Genomic DNA, 18,183 nt, shown 5'->3' with positions numbered 1-18,183 from the left:
TATGCCACTGTACCAAGGTGGGATTAATTTCTCTCCAGTTGCTTTACTGAAAACAACAACAGCCAAACAAAAAAACAAACAAGCAAAGCAAAAGTCAAGTTGGAACAAAGGAGATGTTTTAAGGCTTGGGGTGGGAGGGAGGGTGTGTTGGGATTCTGCCTGAAGAGGAATCAGGATGATGGAATGAAATCTTGCTTCACTGAAGCTGATATAAATTTTGCTGGCAAATTTGATGTTCTCAAAATTTCTGTCTTTGTCTCTGTAATTTGAGAAAGGGGTTGCTGGAACTCAAATGTTAAAAAGGTTGCAGTCAGATGAATGATTTACAAGGTGCCAGTTTAATTCCCCTAGCTAAGCTATAAAGTAGTATCACACTAGAAAGCTATATTAAAATAATACTGAGGAGGTAATGAATTGCCAAGTATCCAGAAGTTAGAAAACATCAGAAGTTTTCAGTGCAGTCTTAGCACAGCCCCACATGTTACAACAGTGTTGTTACAGTCTTTAATTATGTGCCATGTCCCTAGTGCCACTGCTCCTTCTGAGATGAAAAAGGCATCATGGTGCATAGGGGAGAGAAAAACTGGCTGCATGGAAGAACTGTGTCATGTGGCAAATCCCCAAACTTGTGCTGAATGGGAGTCTGGGGAACCATGTTCTGGCACTAGTTGTGTACACTGCACTTCACTCGTTTGGAGAAGGCTTAGCCAGTTGCACAGTACAAAGAAGCTTGGGTTGCTGGAAGATACCTCTTGCACATAAGCAAAGTAAGGGACAAGTGTAAGAAAAAGTCTGCTTTGGAGTGGTAGCCTGTGGAAATGTTCTTGCCTTTTGGTTTGTGCATAAATGATGCAGTACTTGCAGAGAGGTAGGAAAAGAGCTTTTGAGTAGATGACCATGAGTGTTTTGGTTGTGTAACATGCCAGGAATATTGGATTGAGCAATTATAAAAAAATATGCAGTCTTGTTTCTTTCAGGTGGGACCTATAATGGTCAAGTTTGTTTCAGTCTCACAGTATTTGCAGATGAATCCAACCTTTTGTTTTGTAATTCACTGTGTTGCCATTAGGATACTGGCCAACCTGAATCAATATTTTAATTACCAAAGTAGAATTATGAAGGAGTTTGACCAGTGTCATTTTCTGCCTCATTATTTGCTATGTAGATGAACACAGCTTCAAGTTTGTACAGATGCCATACTTCATTCTTCACAACTGACCTATTGTTTTAGTGGTCACAATAATAAGCATAAACTTCTGTTTGAAACATGATTTTTATGGTGGTATTTTTTGTTCTCTCACAGATGTGGCTGCGCTGGCATGTGGCCGTGAGTTCTTAGTTAGTTCAAATCGTGAATTACTGGACACAATGATGCACCTCCTGGGACACATGAAGCCAGGACTCTGTACCAAATTTAAAGTGTAAGATGACTTTTGTCTTTTCCTTTCAAATGAAATGCATTATCTTGCAGTGGAGGTCACAGTAATGACAGCCGTTTTCCCACTCTCCCATTATTTCCTTTCCTGGAGAGGAAACAATTTTTGGAAACTTTTCCACAGTAGCATTCCTTGCGGATATACTAAGCTTGGCTACAAGGTTAGCTTCATCCAGGTTTTGTGTCTCTTCAGAAGTCTCTTAAGCACCATAATATTGTAGACATGAGCATGGATGCACTTTATCTTAGCAGAGGGTCATGAGTTTAGGGTCAGATAAGGAAGGTATGAGGTCCAGTTTTAAAGCAGAGAGAACGTGGGATATGTGGAATCATATTTATTCCCTTGCAATATGAAGACTGTCTGTAAAATACTACATGTGCTTAGTGTAAAAAGTGTGTTATGTATCTGCTACTTGGTCACCAGAAGCACCACGCATTTACATTTGTAAAAGGTGCAGCCTATAAAGGGACTTGTGATACAGCATTGTAAAGAAAAGGCCACGTTCACAGTTCAGATGCTGGGAAAGTTGTGCTTTCCAGCCAGTGGAGAGATAAAATAAACTATTCCCTTTGCCTTTTTCTCAGAACTGTTACAAGCTGAGGTTGTATGGCCTTAAGTGAGCAAATTACCATGGCTTAACAAGCACTTGCTCATCTGCTAAGATGTGCGTACTTGCCCCGTACACCTGGTTGATTTGTTTGTGAAGATGACTTAAGCCAATGTGACTTTATTTCATAAACTGGGAAGTGGGAGGGGGTGGAGGGGTAGGGGGTGGAGGGAGGCATCCACTAAGAATTCATACCCAAGCCAACTGTCAACAGCTCAGCTGACAAACAGCAGCCCTGTCAGCCACAGCAGCATGACTGCACCCATGCACACATTTAGGCAACTTGTACCTGATAGGCGTGAAATCAGTCTTAACTTCAGACAGGTTTTATCTTGCCTAACCTCAGCTATCAGAAAGCTTGATTTGAAGTATCTGCTAACTGTCTGGGCTTCTTCCCACAGTCAGTGGAAGGAGATGGTGCTGTCAGATAATCACTCCCTCAGCCCATGTTAGGGAGAAAGAGTTGCCCTCTGAAGTGCTTGCCAGCAACACAAAAAAAAACAACACATAAAAAGAGGGCCTATACTACTTCAGAATCTGTACAGAAAAAAAAAGTAGCAGGAGAGGACTTAGGTTTGAGAGGAGAGGAGAGTGTTCCTAAACACACACACACACAAACATGAACACAAACACACACTCTGAATTTCAAGTTAATGTGTGTCTGTGAGTCCAGATAAATTAATTTTTATAATCTCCGATTGTATTAATGTAATTGGACAAAGTAATTGGATTTGAGGGCTTTCCTTTTGAATTGATGTTTTGAGTGTTTTTTAATTACATTTCAAAATCTGCCTGCTTTGCAGAAGAATTACACATGATCATATAAACTTTGCTACCATACAGCAGCACTGATAAAATACAGCTAAAACAATCCCATGAAGTGGCTAGGGATTCAACAGGGGCCAGCCTTTTAAGCTTACAAATTGAGTGAAGCTTAAAAAAGAGGTTGCACAACGTATTTGATAAATGAGAAATGTTAAGCATATGTTACAATAGCTTGAATTTCATTCAGTGATAGAGTTCTCTGATGTTCCACAGAACAAGCAATATTTTTTCTTACTTTGAACTTGCCATTTGATTAAAAAAAAAAAAAAAGCTGTATTATGACATAAGAGTAAATGCCAGAAAGGAGATTTCTTCCTGGCCTTGTCATGGAACAAGGGATTCCAGTTTCCTCAACTGTTTTAGTGCAAAATATTTCCCTTGTGTTTGTCTTCCTTGTCCATGGTCAGGTTGCCTTTTTATCTACAAGCTCCCTATATGTCTTGTCATTGTTCAGCTAACACTAGATCTCTCTTTCCTGACTTTTTGGGGGACTTTCAACTCTCCCAGACTACCAAAGAAGGGTTTTGGGGGTTGGTTGGTTTGTTTTTAAACTGTTCTCTGCATGTAAGGTTTTTTAGCTGCTTGTTTATCCTAAATAATCATTTTCATAAGAAAGTGAGTCACAAGAAGTCCCTTTCCTTCCTACTGTAAGGAACATAAGGCAGTTCAAAATAAAAGATGATTGGATAGTTAACAGAAAATTTCAAAGTTATGTGTAGATTACTCTGGAGTCATCCTAAGTAATGTTTAGACACATATACATACATATATGCATACATACAGACGCATTTTTAAGACTATACCTCATGGATGAAAATATCTTTATTTTGGAAATGTAATATATTTTTCTCAAAACATCACCCTAGTATTACATGGAACAACGTCATCAACTTAAATCTGTGAAAGGAAGCACTTGGTGTATTATTTTCAAGAATGTGTTTGTCCTTTGCTCAGTTTTGAGGTTTTACAATGCTTTTATGCATTTTCAAAAATATTTTTCTTTACTGTGTCACAAATCAGGGGAAACTTTGAGTCTCATTCTACACACAGCAGTATCAGAGATGATTAAGAGAGGATACCCAAGGCATCTACAGGAGTGCTGGCATTGAAACGTCATGAGTTTCTTTGCCTTTCTGAAATAGCAGTGGTGTGAAAGACTAGGTTTTCTTCTCATTGGTCTAGTATTGGTTCAACATTTGTAATTGTTAGGCAATCAGTTAGCATTTACACAATTGTTCATAGCTTTAGTTAACTTGTTAGGAGTATTTAACTTCGTTTATGTAGCCATTCAATGTAGCCAGTAAAAATATGTACTTTTTTAGTGCATTTTAGGTACTTTTCTCATGCATTAAGCAGATGAGAAGGAGCTTTAGTTGTGCTTTTAGTTCTAGATTTTAAAGAAAGCTTTGACAGATATAGCAGTACAATATATTAATTAAATTTGTCTTACCTAATAGGAAGACTGTGAAGTGCAAAACTAAAAAGCCCTCCAATTAAAAAAAAACAAGAAACCAAACAGAAAATATTGTTTATCCAGTAATTGTGTGTGTTGGGTTTGCTTCAATAAGCACTTCTGCAATAATTTTCACCAAAAATACTTATTTGGAATGTGCAAGTTCTAGCAGTAAAGGTGGTATAAAAAGGCCTGGAAATGCTTCTGTTAGGCTCAGGGGAATGATATGCTACTACAATGGCTTGTGGGGTGAGTTGTGTCATCTTCTGACACTCCAAAACCACAGCACTTCCCTGGATCACCACCACCAGTCCCTGTTGTCTGCACAAAGCAAACAAGTAAAATAAAAATACAAACATAGCAGTATCTTTTTACGTCACTTTATTTCTAACTGCAAATGTCAAACAGATTAAGGATGAATGGCGTTGTCAAGAAATGCTAACACTTTCTATTATAAGATACTGTTTTATTGCTCACTTTCATTCTGATTGTAGGTAATTTTGGCTGTGCTCCTTTGTCAGGGTTTGGATTCTGGAACGCAAGTAAGAGCAGCAGAGCCTGTATAATAAGGAGTGTATGGGCTTTGCAAGCTGCACATTCAGTTCCACAGCACCCCTCTCTGCTTATTGTTGGCCACTGATACAGAGCATTTAATAATCTATTTCTTCTTCCAGCTGCTTAAGAGCCTAGGTGATCAAACTCACAAAGGTGCAGCACATAATAAAAGTTGTGCCTCATTGCAGGCTGAACTGAGTTGTATTATTTCCTGTTCCTGCTTTCTGAAGGTGTGCATGGAGACTGTCTGAAGGTCTAATGGTGGCATAGTAACTTCAGCCATGAAAACTCGTTTGAGAATAGGATGTGAGGTGTGAAGTCCGTTTGGAATAACATTATTTCTCTCCTGTTTGGAAGAGGTGGCAGTGCAGTGATGAGCAGGTTTTTCTCAGGCATGTGAGGTAGCAGCCATCAAGATGGCCTCAGAACGTTCCACCCAATTCCTGTTTCTCTGTATTTGCATTGTATGCAACTTAGCACCCTGCTGTGAGTGGTTATGATGACATGTTCCATAAATGTTAGGAGAGCCCTGGTCATTAATCTTCCCATTGTCCAGAAAATTGACTTGTGTGTTGCCATCTTTGAAAATAAATAAAAAAGCAATAACATCCATCATAGCACATCATAAAGTGCACTAATGCCTTCTCCCCTCAGCTACTCCACATCTGTAGAGATGATCTGCATAAAAGGCAGAACAGGAGAACATTGCTAGAAGGATGAAAGAATTTGTAAGACAACTTTTGACTCCAGAGAGCAGCTCTTTTTCCAGGCTCATCAGGGGCCTTTTGGCTCAAAGTTCATGGTACTACAGTGATCTGATTTATTTGAAAGAGGCAGAGCATTAATTTGTCTTGTTAATGTCAGCGGGTTTTGTTTTTTTTTTCTGGATGCTTTCTGCTTTTGAGTATTAGGTCATATTCCTATTGGAAGTTAGAGGAAAATGGAAATAATTTTTGTTAAGCCCACTAAGACTTCATTTAGCTGAAAAAGAATTTTCTCCACCAAACCCTTAAAAACCTGTATCAGAAATGTGGAAGATAATGTAACAACATTTGTACTTTTGTGGTCTTTTATTTTTTTATTTTGTCATTTACATGCTAATGTGCAAGGCACGATCTTGTTTCTGGTTTGTCAGAATTGCTGTCTTAGGTTTTTTTAATGCTCAGTTAAGAAAATGTTTTATATCTGTCAAACCATAGACCTTTTCTATTACCTGGAAGACAGGTTATGGGTTCTCTCCTCCTTCAACGTCAGTTCTCATAATAAAAGACCAAAAGAAATCACCTTCTGGGGAAAAATTCATAAAAATTATGGCCTTGAGTGGGCCCAAATGTTATTTGGAAATAGTTTTGAAGAGGTGCAGGTGAGGGGACCATTTGGCCCTTGTTACCCTGGTGTTGATACATCTTAAGAGCACAGTTTACAGCCAAATTGAATTCCAATGTTACTGTCTTGAAAAAAATAATTCCACTTGTACATTGGACATCATTAATCTGTATTTGTGAAGGTAGGGTAAATAGGAAAGTCCATGATGACATTTTAAGAGACAAGCAGTCACTTTTTTCACAGCGGGATTTCACTTGATGGTGCGGGCCTTTCTGACTGCAAGGGGCTGGAGAGCAGGCAGATCAAGCTGGTTCTCTGCCTTGCACCTGCAGCAGAAGGGATGAGTCTAGCTGAGAAGAGTGCGTGCTAAGCTGAGCTGCATCTACTAATACTTCACTTTTCCCTCCTTGAGGCCATCCCCTTCTTCCAAATGCTTCTGTAGGTGTAGTAACTTCTCCTGCCAGCAGAGAGAGACTTCATTGGAGTTTGCTGTGCATTGGCTGTGTATTGCATCTGCTCCTGTTTGCATGGGGAAGAGGAGGGTGCTTGAAAGAGGACAGCATTAGCAATGTGTCTGTGTTTCAGCTGACTGGAGGGTCAGCATTCAGAAAGCCTAGTGTTGCACAACCAATGAAGCAGAGACTGACGTTATTTCTAGTACTCAGTATTCACTCTTGCTTTCTGTGTTTCCTAGTGGCCCTTGTATTTGTAAGGGCAAACAGCTTATGTGAGGTGATCATCTGCCCAGTGAAGATCATCACTACAAACTCTATTGGATAGGTTGTATGGTCACGTAAAGCCAAGTCCTGGTTTAGCCCATTTCACATAGTTAATCCCATGGAGATTGATGAGACTCTCTTACTTTTGCTTGGGATATTTTTCCATGTGTTTGAAATATGTGATTTAATGGTAGAAACAGGGTTATGCACAACGTGGCTTATGTATAATTTGAGACACTTTTATCAAAGTAGAAATTACAGAATAGATTTCTGCATCAGTACATGGTTGGCATAAATAGCAAAAGATGCCAAAACATGTAAAGAAATCAAAGGACATCACATATTTTTTTTCCTTCAATTCTAGGCTAATGCTAATGTCACTTTACAATGTGAGTATCAACTTGAAAGGCTTGAAGTACATCAGTGAAAGTCCGGGTTTTATTCCTTTGCTTTGGTGGCTATTGAATGGTAAGTTGCTCTAAAAACTTTGTAACTTTGGGGGTTGTAGATTGGCAAAAAGTGTTGCAAGTAACAGAAGAGAAATTTGAGTCTGTAACCTGATTATCACAGAATCATTTTGGTTGGAAAAGAGCTTTAAGATGATTAAGTCCAGCCATTAACCCAGCACTGCCAAGAACAATTATTATGTATGGCTTTTGTCAGATTAAAAGTAAACAAAAAGGGCAAATAGCTAGAGGGAGATGTGCATTTCCCACAACATTTTTGGCACTGTATGTTATATTCCACTAATATAAAGTTTATGGATTTAATAGTAGTAGTAGTAGTATTAAGAAGTAGTATTAAAAATAGGGAATGGAGAAATTTAATCAAGTGGATTAAAAAGCCACCTGGGTCCTCATCTACCAATTTTAAAATAAAAACTGAAAGGAAACTATATGTGAGATGACTACCATTTAACAAAAGAAAATGTAACTGTTGGAGCACATTTTGGGGATGGAAGCCAACCTCTGTAACTACACTCACCTGTTACAAAAGTCACCCCTCTCACAGCTGAAGAGAGGCCTTGTGCTCTAATAGGATTTGTGCTTGCAGGGCTTGAGCACTATTCCCAGCTTTGCCTTTGGCCAGTGCAGGGCTGCAAGGACGTCAGTGACTTCTGTTGCCACTGTTGGGTAGATGAGTGACATCAAGGCTCTGCTCTTTCAGAGGCTTCAAATCCCTGCGTGGGAGCCAGCAGAGATTGACGTTGCCAGCGTGCGTTGGACTTGGCTGGCAGCTGTGTGCACAGTTTGTAAGGGACAATGGGGACAGCAGTAAGGACAGAGCCATGACGCTATCCTGCCTAGGAGCTGCTCATAGAGTTGATCTCTCTTGGCTTTCTCCAGTTTTTGTGGCTTGTCCATGAGAGATTTTGGTGTGCAGGACTGGGGAGGTTACCCATCCCAGCACTCTGTGCTGCTATGCAAAACCCTGCTAAAATACAGCTCGTAAATACTTGACAGCAGCTGAAGTGAGAGAGGTTACATCTGCTTTTTCAAGGAATTAATTTGATATTGAAATTTTGGAAATGCTTTGATTTGGACTGGTAAACTGGAAGCTACTTATACTGCTCACAGCTCCCTCAACTATTTTACAGAAAGTGTAGGTACTTGTGCTTCTCACCAAGATTTTTCTGCTTTGCAATGCCAATGGCTCTTTTTTCTGAGATTTTTAGAAAATAAAGCAATCCTTGTGAGACTGTTGAAAAACACCAGTTTCATAGTTTTTTTTTAAATATAGGTGAGAAAAATTGCATTCTCAGAGAACTAACATGAATGCATGATCCTTTGTTCTACTATGCTTGGAAATTTAACATTAGTCCAGATTTTCCTTTCCTTTATGTTTGGTTAATATATACATAAACTTTTGTTTTAGAAAACAAAACCAAACCCAAACCACTCTCAAAACCCCTGAGTTCTCAAATGTGTCCTTCTTAATGTGATAAAACAAAGAAGCTAATCATTTTATGCAGTCTGTTGTCTGAAGAAGGCTCCTAGGTCATGTAAGAGGATGAAATGGGGCACAGTTATAATTAATTTGCATCTGCTAGTGGGAATAAGAAACGGAAAGGCTACTCTCCATTTTGGAAGTGTTAATTTTGTATGGCTGGATTGTAGAAGGAAGGACAGGCATGGGTAATTCCTTCACTTTTTGATAATCAAGTTCTCCCGTTACGGCAAAGGAAGAAGATTCTCAGATAAACCACATCTGCTGGTTCAGATTTCTGACTTTGGTGGAAGTCTGTTTACTGTCAAGGGAGAGGGCTGACTGGTTTGTATATCAGATGAGAGGTCAGATCCAAGAACCAATCCTGTTCCCATAATTTTGCATGAGATCTCTAGAGTTTTCTCTACATTTAATCTGTTTTTAAATGTTTCAGCTTGCAAAACTTGGTAGCTTTCTCCCACACTTGCTCCTCTTCTGTTTCTGGGGCCAGAATCTTCAGCTTCTGCTAGTCATGATTCAGCTTATAAGCACCTGGAGCTGCTACAGCATAAAGTCTTAATAGTTTTTTCCATACAAGAGAGTAGAGCACTACATTCTGCTGGCAGGGTATCCTGCATATGCTGCCTTCCTGCAGGAAGCTTCTTCAAAGAGTGTTTTTATTAAGGCTTAGGAGATGATTCAGCTTTCCACAGTTCTGTAAGCTTTTATCATCATTCCCACTAAGAAGGGCCCCAGAAATTATCCTCTGACTTTTTTTATTTTCAGAGAATCATCCTGTTTGCTTTTCCATTGTCAATCTACAAGTGTCTGTGACATCAAGGTCATTTTTCTTCACTGGCTTGTAGGCTGCTGATAAATCTCTCCAATTCCATCTCTGAATTCTCAGCCTCTGCTCAGTTTTCTTGTCCCCTAAAGAAGAATATCCTTCCCATTAAGTGAAGAGAGAAAATAATAAACCTGATTTTCTTTATTTCGCTTTGTTGTATCTGAAGCAAAGAGGGTTGTCTAGCAGGCTTTTTGAAGAGACAGATATATGCCTTGACATTGAGTACATGGATTGGAAGAGAAAGGAGGAAAAATCTAATAAAGATTTCTAGTGGATTAAGAATATTAACAGCAAATGGGGTTCATTTGTCCTACTTACTGTCTTTGGCAAATTTGGATGAACTCGTATGACTTCCACTTGCTAACAAGAATTCTTAATAGCTCTTTCTGCTGGAGGCTGTAGTGATAATAGGAGAAAACCAAATGTTTGACACACTTTTTGAAAGTAACGCAGATCTCTCTTGTTTTAGCATTTTATGAGGTGTGCTGGGTTTTTTTCAGCCTTTTTCTGTCTAAAAGATGGGCATCCTTTAATGAGCTACACTGATCGCTGAAGAAGATACCCTAATAGCTTACATAGCTATTGTATTCTTCCAAAGGTATTTGCCGTGCCTTCCTTTACCTTCCCAGCTTGGTGCCAGCATAAAACACGTGAATGATGACTCAGGTTTCTGTTGGTGGAACAGCTTGTGGGATCAGTAGAGTTCTTTTCTTGTAGAGCACCATTTGTTTGCAGAGCAGCTGTTCCCATCTTGGAGGCAGCATTATTTTTCACCATCAGCTGGTGTCCCCTTGTGCATGTCTTCGCCAAGGAGTTTGCATAACTTTGAAATTTAAAGAAGCCCTGTCCTCACCAATAGGAAGAAGTTACATAATTTTGGGTAGAAACTCACCTGAGAGTTGTCAATATTTTTTTTCTGGTGCATTACATCTGTAGATGCAGTAAGACTTTTAATTCTGTAATTCCCAAAGAGATAAACTGGGACTTTTCTCTGCCAAGGATCTTTTGAAGAAGAAGTGGCAGTCAGCTCAGGTATTAATATTAAATACTAGATTTATGTTTTTAATTTTTGAGCATACAGAACATCTACCCACAAATGAGTGTTGGAGAAAATGGGTCTAGGCTGTTTTCTGGCATTAGTTTTTGGTGGGTTGTGGGTTTTTTTCCCCCAATTTTCTTTGAATGCAGTTTAAAAAATTGCTCTCCTTGGATACATGAGAAAGTGTGGAATTCAGAGGGACTATGGTAGTGACATTTCTTATCTGTAATTGGGAAATTGCTCCAGGTACTTCATTTAACAAAAGACAACAAGAGAACTATGACTAATTTTAGATCTTGCCCTTCAGTTTCCTCCACCACAGTTCCACACGGAAATCTAACCTTGTTTATCCAAATTCTTTGCAAATGACGGTTCTGTTACAGGTGCCTGTATGATGCATATTCTCATTTCACTAATGCTTCCTGCAACGTTCAGTATTTGCTTTTCATGACTAACCTTGAAGGTTTCTAATTCCTTGCTTTCCTTTTAGAATTGGTCATGGCTGTGTGTTTTTGAAAATTCAGGTTATTTGCATGGCAGCATGTTATTTAAAAGACATTTGGACAAACAGAACCTCCTATTTATAAACTGATGTCTGTATTAAAACAAATTTTGGTTTATGAATCAAAGCCTCAGTTTTTAGTCCTTCCAGTGCTCAACAGTTTCATTCTCCTCAGACTATGAAACTACTCTTTAAAAGAGGATTGCCCTTTAAGACCACAGCCATTTTCTTAAATGCAAAGATGTCAGCTCTGACGCAGAAAGTCCCTGAACCACAGTTAGCTGAGAGGCTGGAAAAGTGGCCAGGGGAAGTCCTACTGAATGCTTGCCCTTTTTCATACTCCCCTCTAAGCAGCTGCTGCAAACGATACTTGCCCAGATGGAGCTCTGGCTGGGTGCAGTGTGGCTGTCCTTGCCATCTCAGCAGGAGTTTCTTGACTAGATCCTCACCCTGCCTGACAGCAGGCTCATGCAAACTGACATTCTCCTTAGGAGCACAATGTTTCTCCTTTTGTGAATATATCTAAGAAACCTTAATTCTAGTAAACGCATCTGTCAATGTAACACATTGGGTTGTTCTTGTTCCTCTCATTCAGCAGCTACTGTGGGAATCCTCTGAAGCTCAAGCTTGGATTGGTGAGAGCTGGAAAACATATCTAACAGCTCACCCACAAATCTGCCAGCTGCAGAGTGGCATCTGTGGAAGCTCCTTTTCTCTCACAGCCCCTAAGTAGCAGTCAGGCAAATTGGAACCAAATTACCACTTTAATCTGGGCAGTCTCTCTCGAGGATTTTCCTGGTAAAAGTGTGACAAGCTGTAGGGGAGTGGGAAATTCTGGTTAGCTGAACTCCATGTCTGAGAGCAAGGGGAGTCAGCTCACCAGGGAGGAGGCTAAACGAAATTGAGCTGTTACACAGGAGCTGGGGCAAATACGTTGCAGAGAGAAAGTGCATTCTCATCTGTAGGAACTGCAACAGCAAAGCTCAGTCTTTTTTCTGCCATAGGGTTCTCCCTGCTCCTTCTCCACATGGTGTTTTTATTGCTACACTTCTTGTCTCCTCAGACCTATCAGAATTATGAAAATGTCTGGAAAACTGCTGCTGATGATACTGGCTCAGCTCAGCCAGCATTGGCAATGCAAAGAGATCTTCTATGGGACAAGCTGTGGCCCTGGCTTTCTCTGTTAGGCATGAGTATGTCTCCTTGTGAATGTAGGTAGTCTGACAGGTTCATAAAAAGGAAAGGGGGAGTGGCAGGTCACCTCTTTATGCTAGATGAAGTCAGGCAGTAGTTGAATGACATTAACAGCAGTGGTGGGAAGCTTTTGAAGTACTGCTGTTGTACACAGACATAGCTGTAAACAGCTTGCTGGTAATAAATCTTGCCTTCAGGTGGGCAGGGAATGGTTTAGGCATGGGTAAATTGAGTTCACACAACTCAGAGCCAATTGTAGATAAGCAGTTTAGCATTGATGAAATGCAATTACTTAAACCCTGCTGGAGGGAACAGTTCATCTGAGAGCATGGTGTTAATGACAGATGTGACTAAAATCTGTCCACGTTATCAGTAGCATTTGTCAGTGACTGGAAAGCCAGTGACATCAAAGGGTAGTGCTGGCAGCTGGCAGAACGTCAGCAAACTCCAACAGTTTCAATACCTTGTTAAAATTGCATCAGCATTTTATGACAGTGCTACGCTTACGCTACACTTGTGATCCCCAGCTGAGGCAAGCAGCTTGATTTCTTCCCCCATTCCCTAGAAATAACGATTGTAGTTTTGAAATTTTAGTGGAAGAGATGTGTGTGCTAGTTGTTGGGAGGATATGATACACTGATTTGATTACAGCTAAAGGATTTTTTTGATCCTGTACAAACAAAATGTTACTCAACTAGTGCAGAAATGACTAAATCTGGAAGCTATTAAAAGAAATATAATGCTGAATAATGAAGATTCCTTATATTTCTTCTGAGTATTCTTTTAGACAGGGTTTTTAGAAAAAAAAACTAAGAATATTGGAGAGACAAGGGAAAGACTTCTAGGGTATTTTTTTTAAAATCCTCCTAGAAAATATGATTATTTTTAATAATTAGTATTCTCAAAACCACATGTAATCCTAAGGGAGTGTATTTTAAGGCATATATATTTGTGTAACTCAAAGCATCTCAAAATACATGCAAAACAATGGCAATCAGAGTTTAAATGCATATTAGGTCATCTTCTGGTGCAGGATCATTTCCTTCCTTCTTTGTATGCCCGACTGCCTAATCTGTTCTTCATTTGAGTTACTCAAGCCGTTGAGCTTTCCTGGCTGCTGCTGGAGATTCTTCCTAGAACCTTTTTGCTCATACTGGAACATGTTCTTGTTCATGAAGCTGGAAATAATTTCTTGATCTTCTACAGATCCTAATTTTGCTAGCTTTCCTGCTAACACTTCTTGTCTGATCAATTCTTTACTTTCTATTGCCTTTAAACAGTTGCAGATAATATTAGCATAGACGTCTGTAACAATATTAATAATAAAGCACTTTTCATCTAGGGATTTATAACTTCTTACATACATGAAGCTTCCCAGCAGTACTGCAAGCCATTAGAAGTATTAATGGCTTTATTTCCTGGAAGAATCATGTCGCACGGAGGAAGGTTGTAATGAACTACATGGATTTCACTCCCAAAAGCTTCTTTCTTTGTACCTATTTGGGCTGTTTTTTGTTGCTGCTATTTCCAGTGTATAAATGTAGAATGATACTAAATACAGAGAAAGGAAGCAGGTGGTATATGCATAGTTTGAACGTTATATCTGAAAAAAAAACACAGAATCAACAAAAAAACCAAACTCATCTAAGAGGCATGAAGACAAAAATAGAAGGATTTGGAGTACGAATTCAGGGCTTCTAGTCATATTTGCATTATGTCAGAATAAATCTGAAAACCAAAATTTGCACCCAAGTGTTTTCTAAAGGATTCACTGAAGAGTTGCTGCCCAAGGAACTGGACATAAAGTTGTGCTGTCTAGGAGGCTGATTTGCAGTATTTCTTCATGAGTTATGGCTGCTCATCACTCAGCAGATTGTACCTGGAGATGATGATTCGGAAGAGACTCCCTAGAGCTTTCAGCCCTGGTGGCAGCAATAGGAGTGCCTGTGCTATCCATATGGCCACTTCTGAAGGGTGTGTGACACTAATAATTGTTCTTTTCAAATGCTGATTTGAATGTCTGAAGTTGTCCAGTATTCCAGATAGCTAATATTCTTGTTGCATAAAAAATCAGAAAATGGATGTTATTGTTTGGGTTTGGACAATTTCTCTGTCCACTGATTATAGCCCACTCTGCTAGTTTCCCAGGAGGAAACAGAATTCCTTTTTTTAGAGGTTTGCACTTTAAACAGAGAAGAAGGTAGGGCAGAAGAGACCTACATACCTCATATATGATGGAAAATGGAGGGAGAAAGAGGTGGTGCCTCGCTTGTGGGTGTAGATCAGGTATCATAATCTTTAATATTGCATATCAGCCATGTACTAGTGGGTATTACAGTAATTTTCATGCTGAAAGCCATAGTCTTCACTGTCCATCACATTCTGCCTTCTCCCCTGGGTGCTTTAAACGTTTTCATTTATGCTTTAATTAATAATACTCCTTAGTCCTTTTTCAGGTGACCAGTGTTAAGGTATTCAATAAGCCAGCAAAGAAAAAAGAACTTGCCTCAGCCCACCAAAGGCTTCTCTCAGACTCAATACAGTGTGGTTTATTGCTGCACTGCACATATGCTTCTTTAGTGAGATTTTGGTCTCTGTGGTGGTTTTGTGCTCAAAGTGATCTGAATTAATTTTTTTGAAGAGTTCTGCACAGTGCTTTGTCAAAACCTTGCTGAAGACTAGATCTATGAATGACGAGCACTTAAAAATGCATGGCATGTGGAACGAATAACTCCTTCAGCCATAAAAGTATGATACATTTTCCTCTGGAATAAGCAAAATAGAGAAGTGCAAAAATGGGGCTTTCTGTGAGCTCCTTTTGATAAAGCTCTAAACAACTAAATGCAAATGGACCATTGTGAATAATTACAATATAATGCTCCTAATGTTTCACTAATTAAAAATGCATCCTGTGTTCTTAACAAGAGAATTACATGTCTTCCTAGCTTAAGTTAGTCAAAAGTCTTTGCTACATTTCTCTGACCCATTCCTCAGCAGCAGTGCTTAGATTCAGTACCCATTTCAATTTAATGTAGACTGAATTAAACACTTGGAAGGTTGATACATAGTTACTGGAAAGTCTTACAAAGATTAATATTTTATTAAGCTTTGAAGACATCTGAAGGCTTGTATAAAACAAAATGAAAGAAAAGCCTGGTCACTTACTGCAGATTTGATTAGTTGGTCAGTTTGTTTTATAAGTCTGAATAGTCATGGGATATGGCTTGTTCTGGTCTTAAATCAGGTTGCATTCAACTGTACATCTTGGCTAATGACTGGGTAAGTTCAAGGTGATAAATTCCCTGATTTATATAATTTTCAACATTTGAAAAACAAGAGAAAGGTTCCTGGTTAGCTCTCCCTCCCAAACACTGCTGAGCATAAGCTGCTGAGGAGAGCAAAGGTGTTGCTTTTGGGCTCCTTCTAGAGCCAGCCAGGCAGCACCAAAACGACAGCTGTGAGTTATGAAGCTTTGGTTACTCCCTGTCTGCATGGTAGGTGATGAAGAATGGCACTGCTACATGTTTGGACTTTTTTCTAATAAGTACTGGATTTTTTCCTCCCTCACTTTTAGACCCAGATACAGAAGTTTGTCTTCATGCTCTGCGGCTCCTTCAGTCCGTGATTCTGGAGCCAGAAGTATTAGCCAAGTCAGCCTCGGAGATGCGTGACACTTTGCCATTTCAGCGTATCCTTGCCCTGTCAAAGAGCCGCAATGCAGATCTGCAAGCACTTGCGAAAGAACTACTTGAAGATCTTAAAATACTTGAGTATGAAGCATAGTAGAGCTCCGTGACACCAACTGATTATGTCTTTCCTATATTTTTATGCTGCAAGAGTTGTTAGAGATGGGCCTGACTGAAAAAGCCTTTGCCTACATTCCTTTGACAAAACCCTTTTTGGAAATTAGGTAACCCAACTAAAAAAATAATTGGGAAAACACGTTGGGTTTTAGCTGCCCAATACAGTTTTAAGTGATCTGGTAGAGATGGGGCAGACTTAATTTCTTGAGTAGGATTTTGTTGATAATAGGTTTCCTAAATGATCCAGGTTATGTTGTCGAGTTACCATATATAGGGAGTAAAGTAGTAATCTCATTCATTGATAAAATGTAGTTTGTTGCAGTGGTTAATAATCCTTTTGATCCATCCTTAAGAATTATTGTACTGCGAGGAAAACTTTGTTGCTTTTCGTAACTCTTCTGTGTCAGAATACCTCCAAGTTCCAGTGTTACTGTTGTTACTTTTCACCTCTCTTTTTCTGTTCTAATAAATGAACACTTAAATTCTGCAGCATGTGATGAATTTTCCTTTCAAAGTTCACATTCAGATTCATTCAAACTGCAAGCTGACCTGGGCTGTGGCTGCCAGGTGTATTAGAAACTGAGCCATTTGTTTTTCAAAAGCCCTGGTAAAAGGAAATTAATTACTGTTGTATGTGGTACCTCGAGAGTCTAAAATGAACTGCTTGTCCATTGTGAGCAGCATTGCATTCCCTTACAACTCTGGTGTTTTTAGAGCTGCTGTGTACAGCAGTGGTAAATACAAACATTGGTATGCTTTGTATTGGTGAAATTTACATTTTGTTTCAGAAAAAAAATAGCATCCATTTCTGTGATGACAGAAACATGGCCAGTTAGATGATGCTGTTCAAGGAAGCAGCAAATGAGAAATGCAATTCTATGGTAGCAATTACTCCATACTAAGGTTATGGTACCTCAGCTGTGAAACCAACATATTAACAAAATACAATGTGTGTGGTCTTCTAATCCAAATGTATAGAAAACATAAAAGTAAACTTCATAGATTTAAGTTGTGGTTGGCAGAGAGTTTTAGAGGAAGACTGTTGTAAAATGTGTAAGTTAAGGTATAGGTCATCTCCCATTAGGCTGTTTGCAGAATGATGAATGCTCAGATTTAGAAATATAATAAACCAGCTTAAAATTCCTTGAAGGAATTGTCTCAAATGCTACATATGGTAGCAGTCTGATTTGAGTCTGTCTACAATGAAGATTAAGATACAGATCTCACATACACGACAGGGTTGCATGGGGTTCTGCTGTGTCTGATTTAACACTACACAAAAGTTGCCAAGTGCAGGTTTTTGGAAGACTTTAAATCTTCTTTAAAATACACTTTCTTGGGTTTTGTTTTCTTACCTTGCTATCCTAGTTAAACTTCCTAGAGTTTAATCCTAAAGGGATCAAAATTACAATTGGTAATTTCCTGGAATATAAACTCATGAAAGTGTCCAGCTTTAAGAAACATTTTCCACATAATGGCTAGATGCTTGTGAAGGTCTTTCATCAAACTTTTTGTATTCAATAACAGAAAAAAGAAAAAAATAGTTCTATGAGCAGAAGAGCCAGTGAATCCTCATGTCCTATGGCTTTGAGATACTGAACATTTCCCTGTCCTTCCTAGCCCATTGCCCTGAAACCAAGTCCACCCAAGGGGCAGCATGGAGTACATGAGCTGAGGGTGACTCAGGTGCTTGTGATCAGGTTAGTAAGCTGTGGCAATGGGCTGGTTAGCTGCTGCCAAGCAGGGTGTACACCACTCTGCCAACTTTGCCCTTCTGATGGTTTTAGTTTAGGTCTTTTCTGCTGTTACTCTAGCTGGAGCTTGAGGCAGCTTAATTATCTTTGAGAAGTCTTGTCTCTCTGTCAGGCCTGCTGGAAGCTGACTGACATATTTGAATGTTACGAGAGGGACTAGCAACACAATTGCACCTTATTCCATATGAAATCAGGAA

The 18,183-nt window shown here is 39.3% G+C and overlaps 1 protein-coding gene across 1 annotated transcript in view; it reads left to right on the top strand.

Annotated features, from left to right (window-relative positions):
• HSF2BP (heat shock transcription factor 2 binding protein) overlaps positions 1-16,721 on the top strand; it is a 30,876-nt gene extending 14,155 nt beyond the window's left edge. The window contains exons 5-7 of the mRNA XM_051628452.1: positions 1,304-1,421; positions 7,286-7,389; positions 16,004-16,721. Of these exons, the coding sequence (XP_051484412.1) occupies positions 1,304-1,421; positions 7,286-7,389; positions 16,004-16,212 (431 nt within the window). The 3' untranslated portion in view covers positions 16,213-16,721. The remainder of the gene's footprint in view (positions 1-1,303; positions 1,422-7,285; positions 7,390-16,003) is intronic.
• Positions 16,722-18,183: the final 1,462 nt, after the last annotated feature.

The sequence above is a fragment of the Apus apus genome, chromosome 1 (assembly GCF_020740795.1).
Source record: "Apus apus isolate bApuApu2 chromosome 1, bApuApu2.pri.cur, whole genome shotgun sequence".
In the NCBI taxonomy this organism is placed as follows: domain Eukaryota; kingdom Metazoa; phylum Chordata; class Aves; order Apodiformes; family Apodidae; genus Apus; species Apus apus.
The sequence above is the reverse complement of the archived record's forward strand: the minus strand, read 5'-3'. Positions and strand labels throughout refer to the sequence as shown.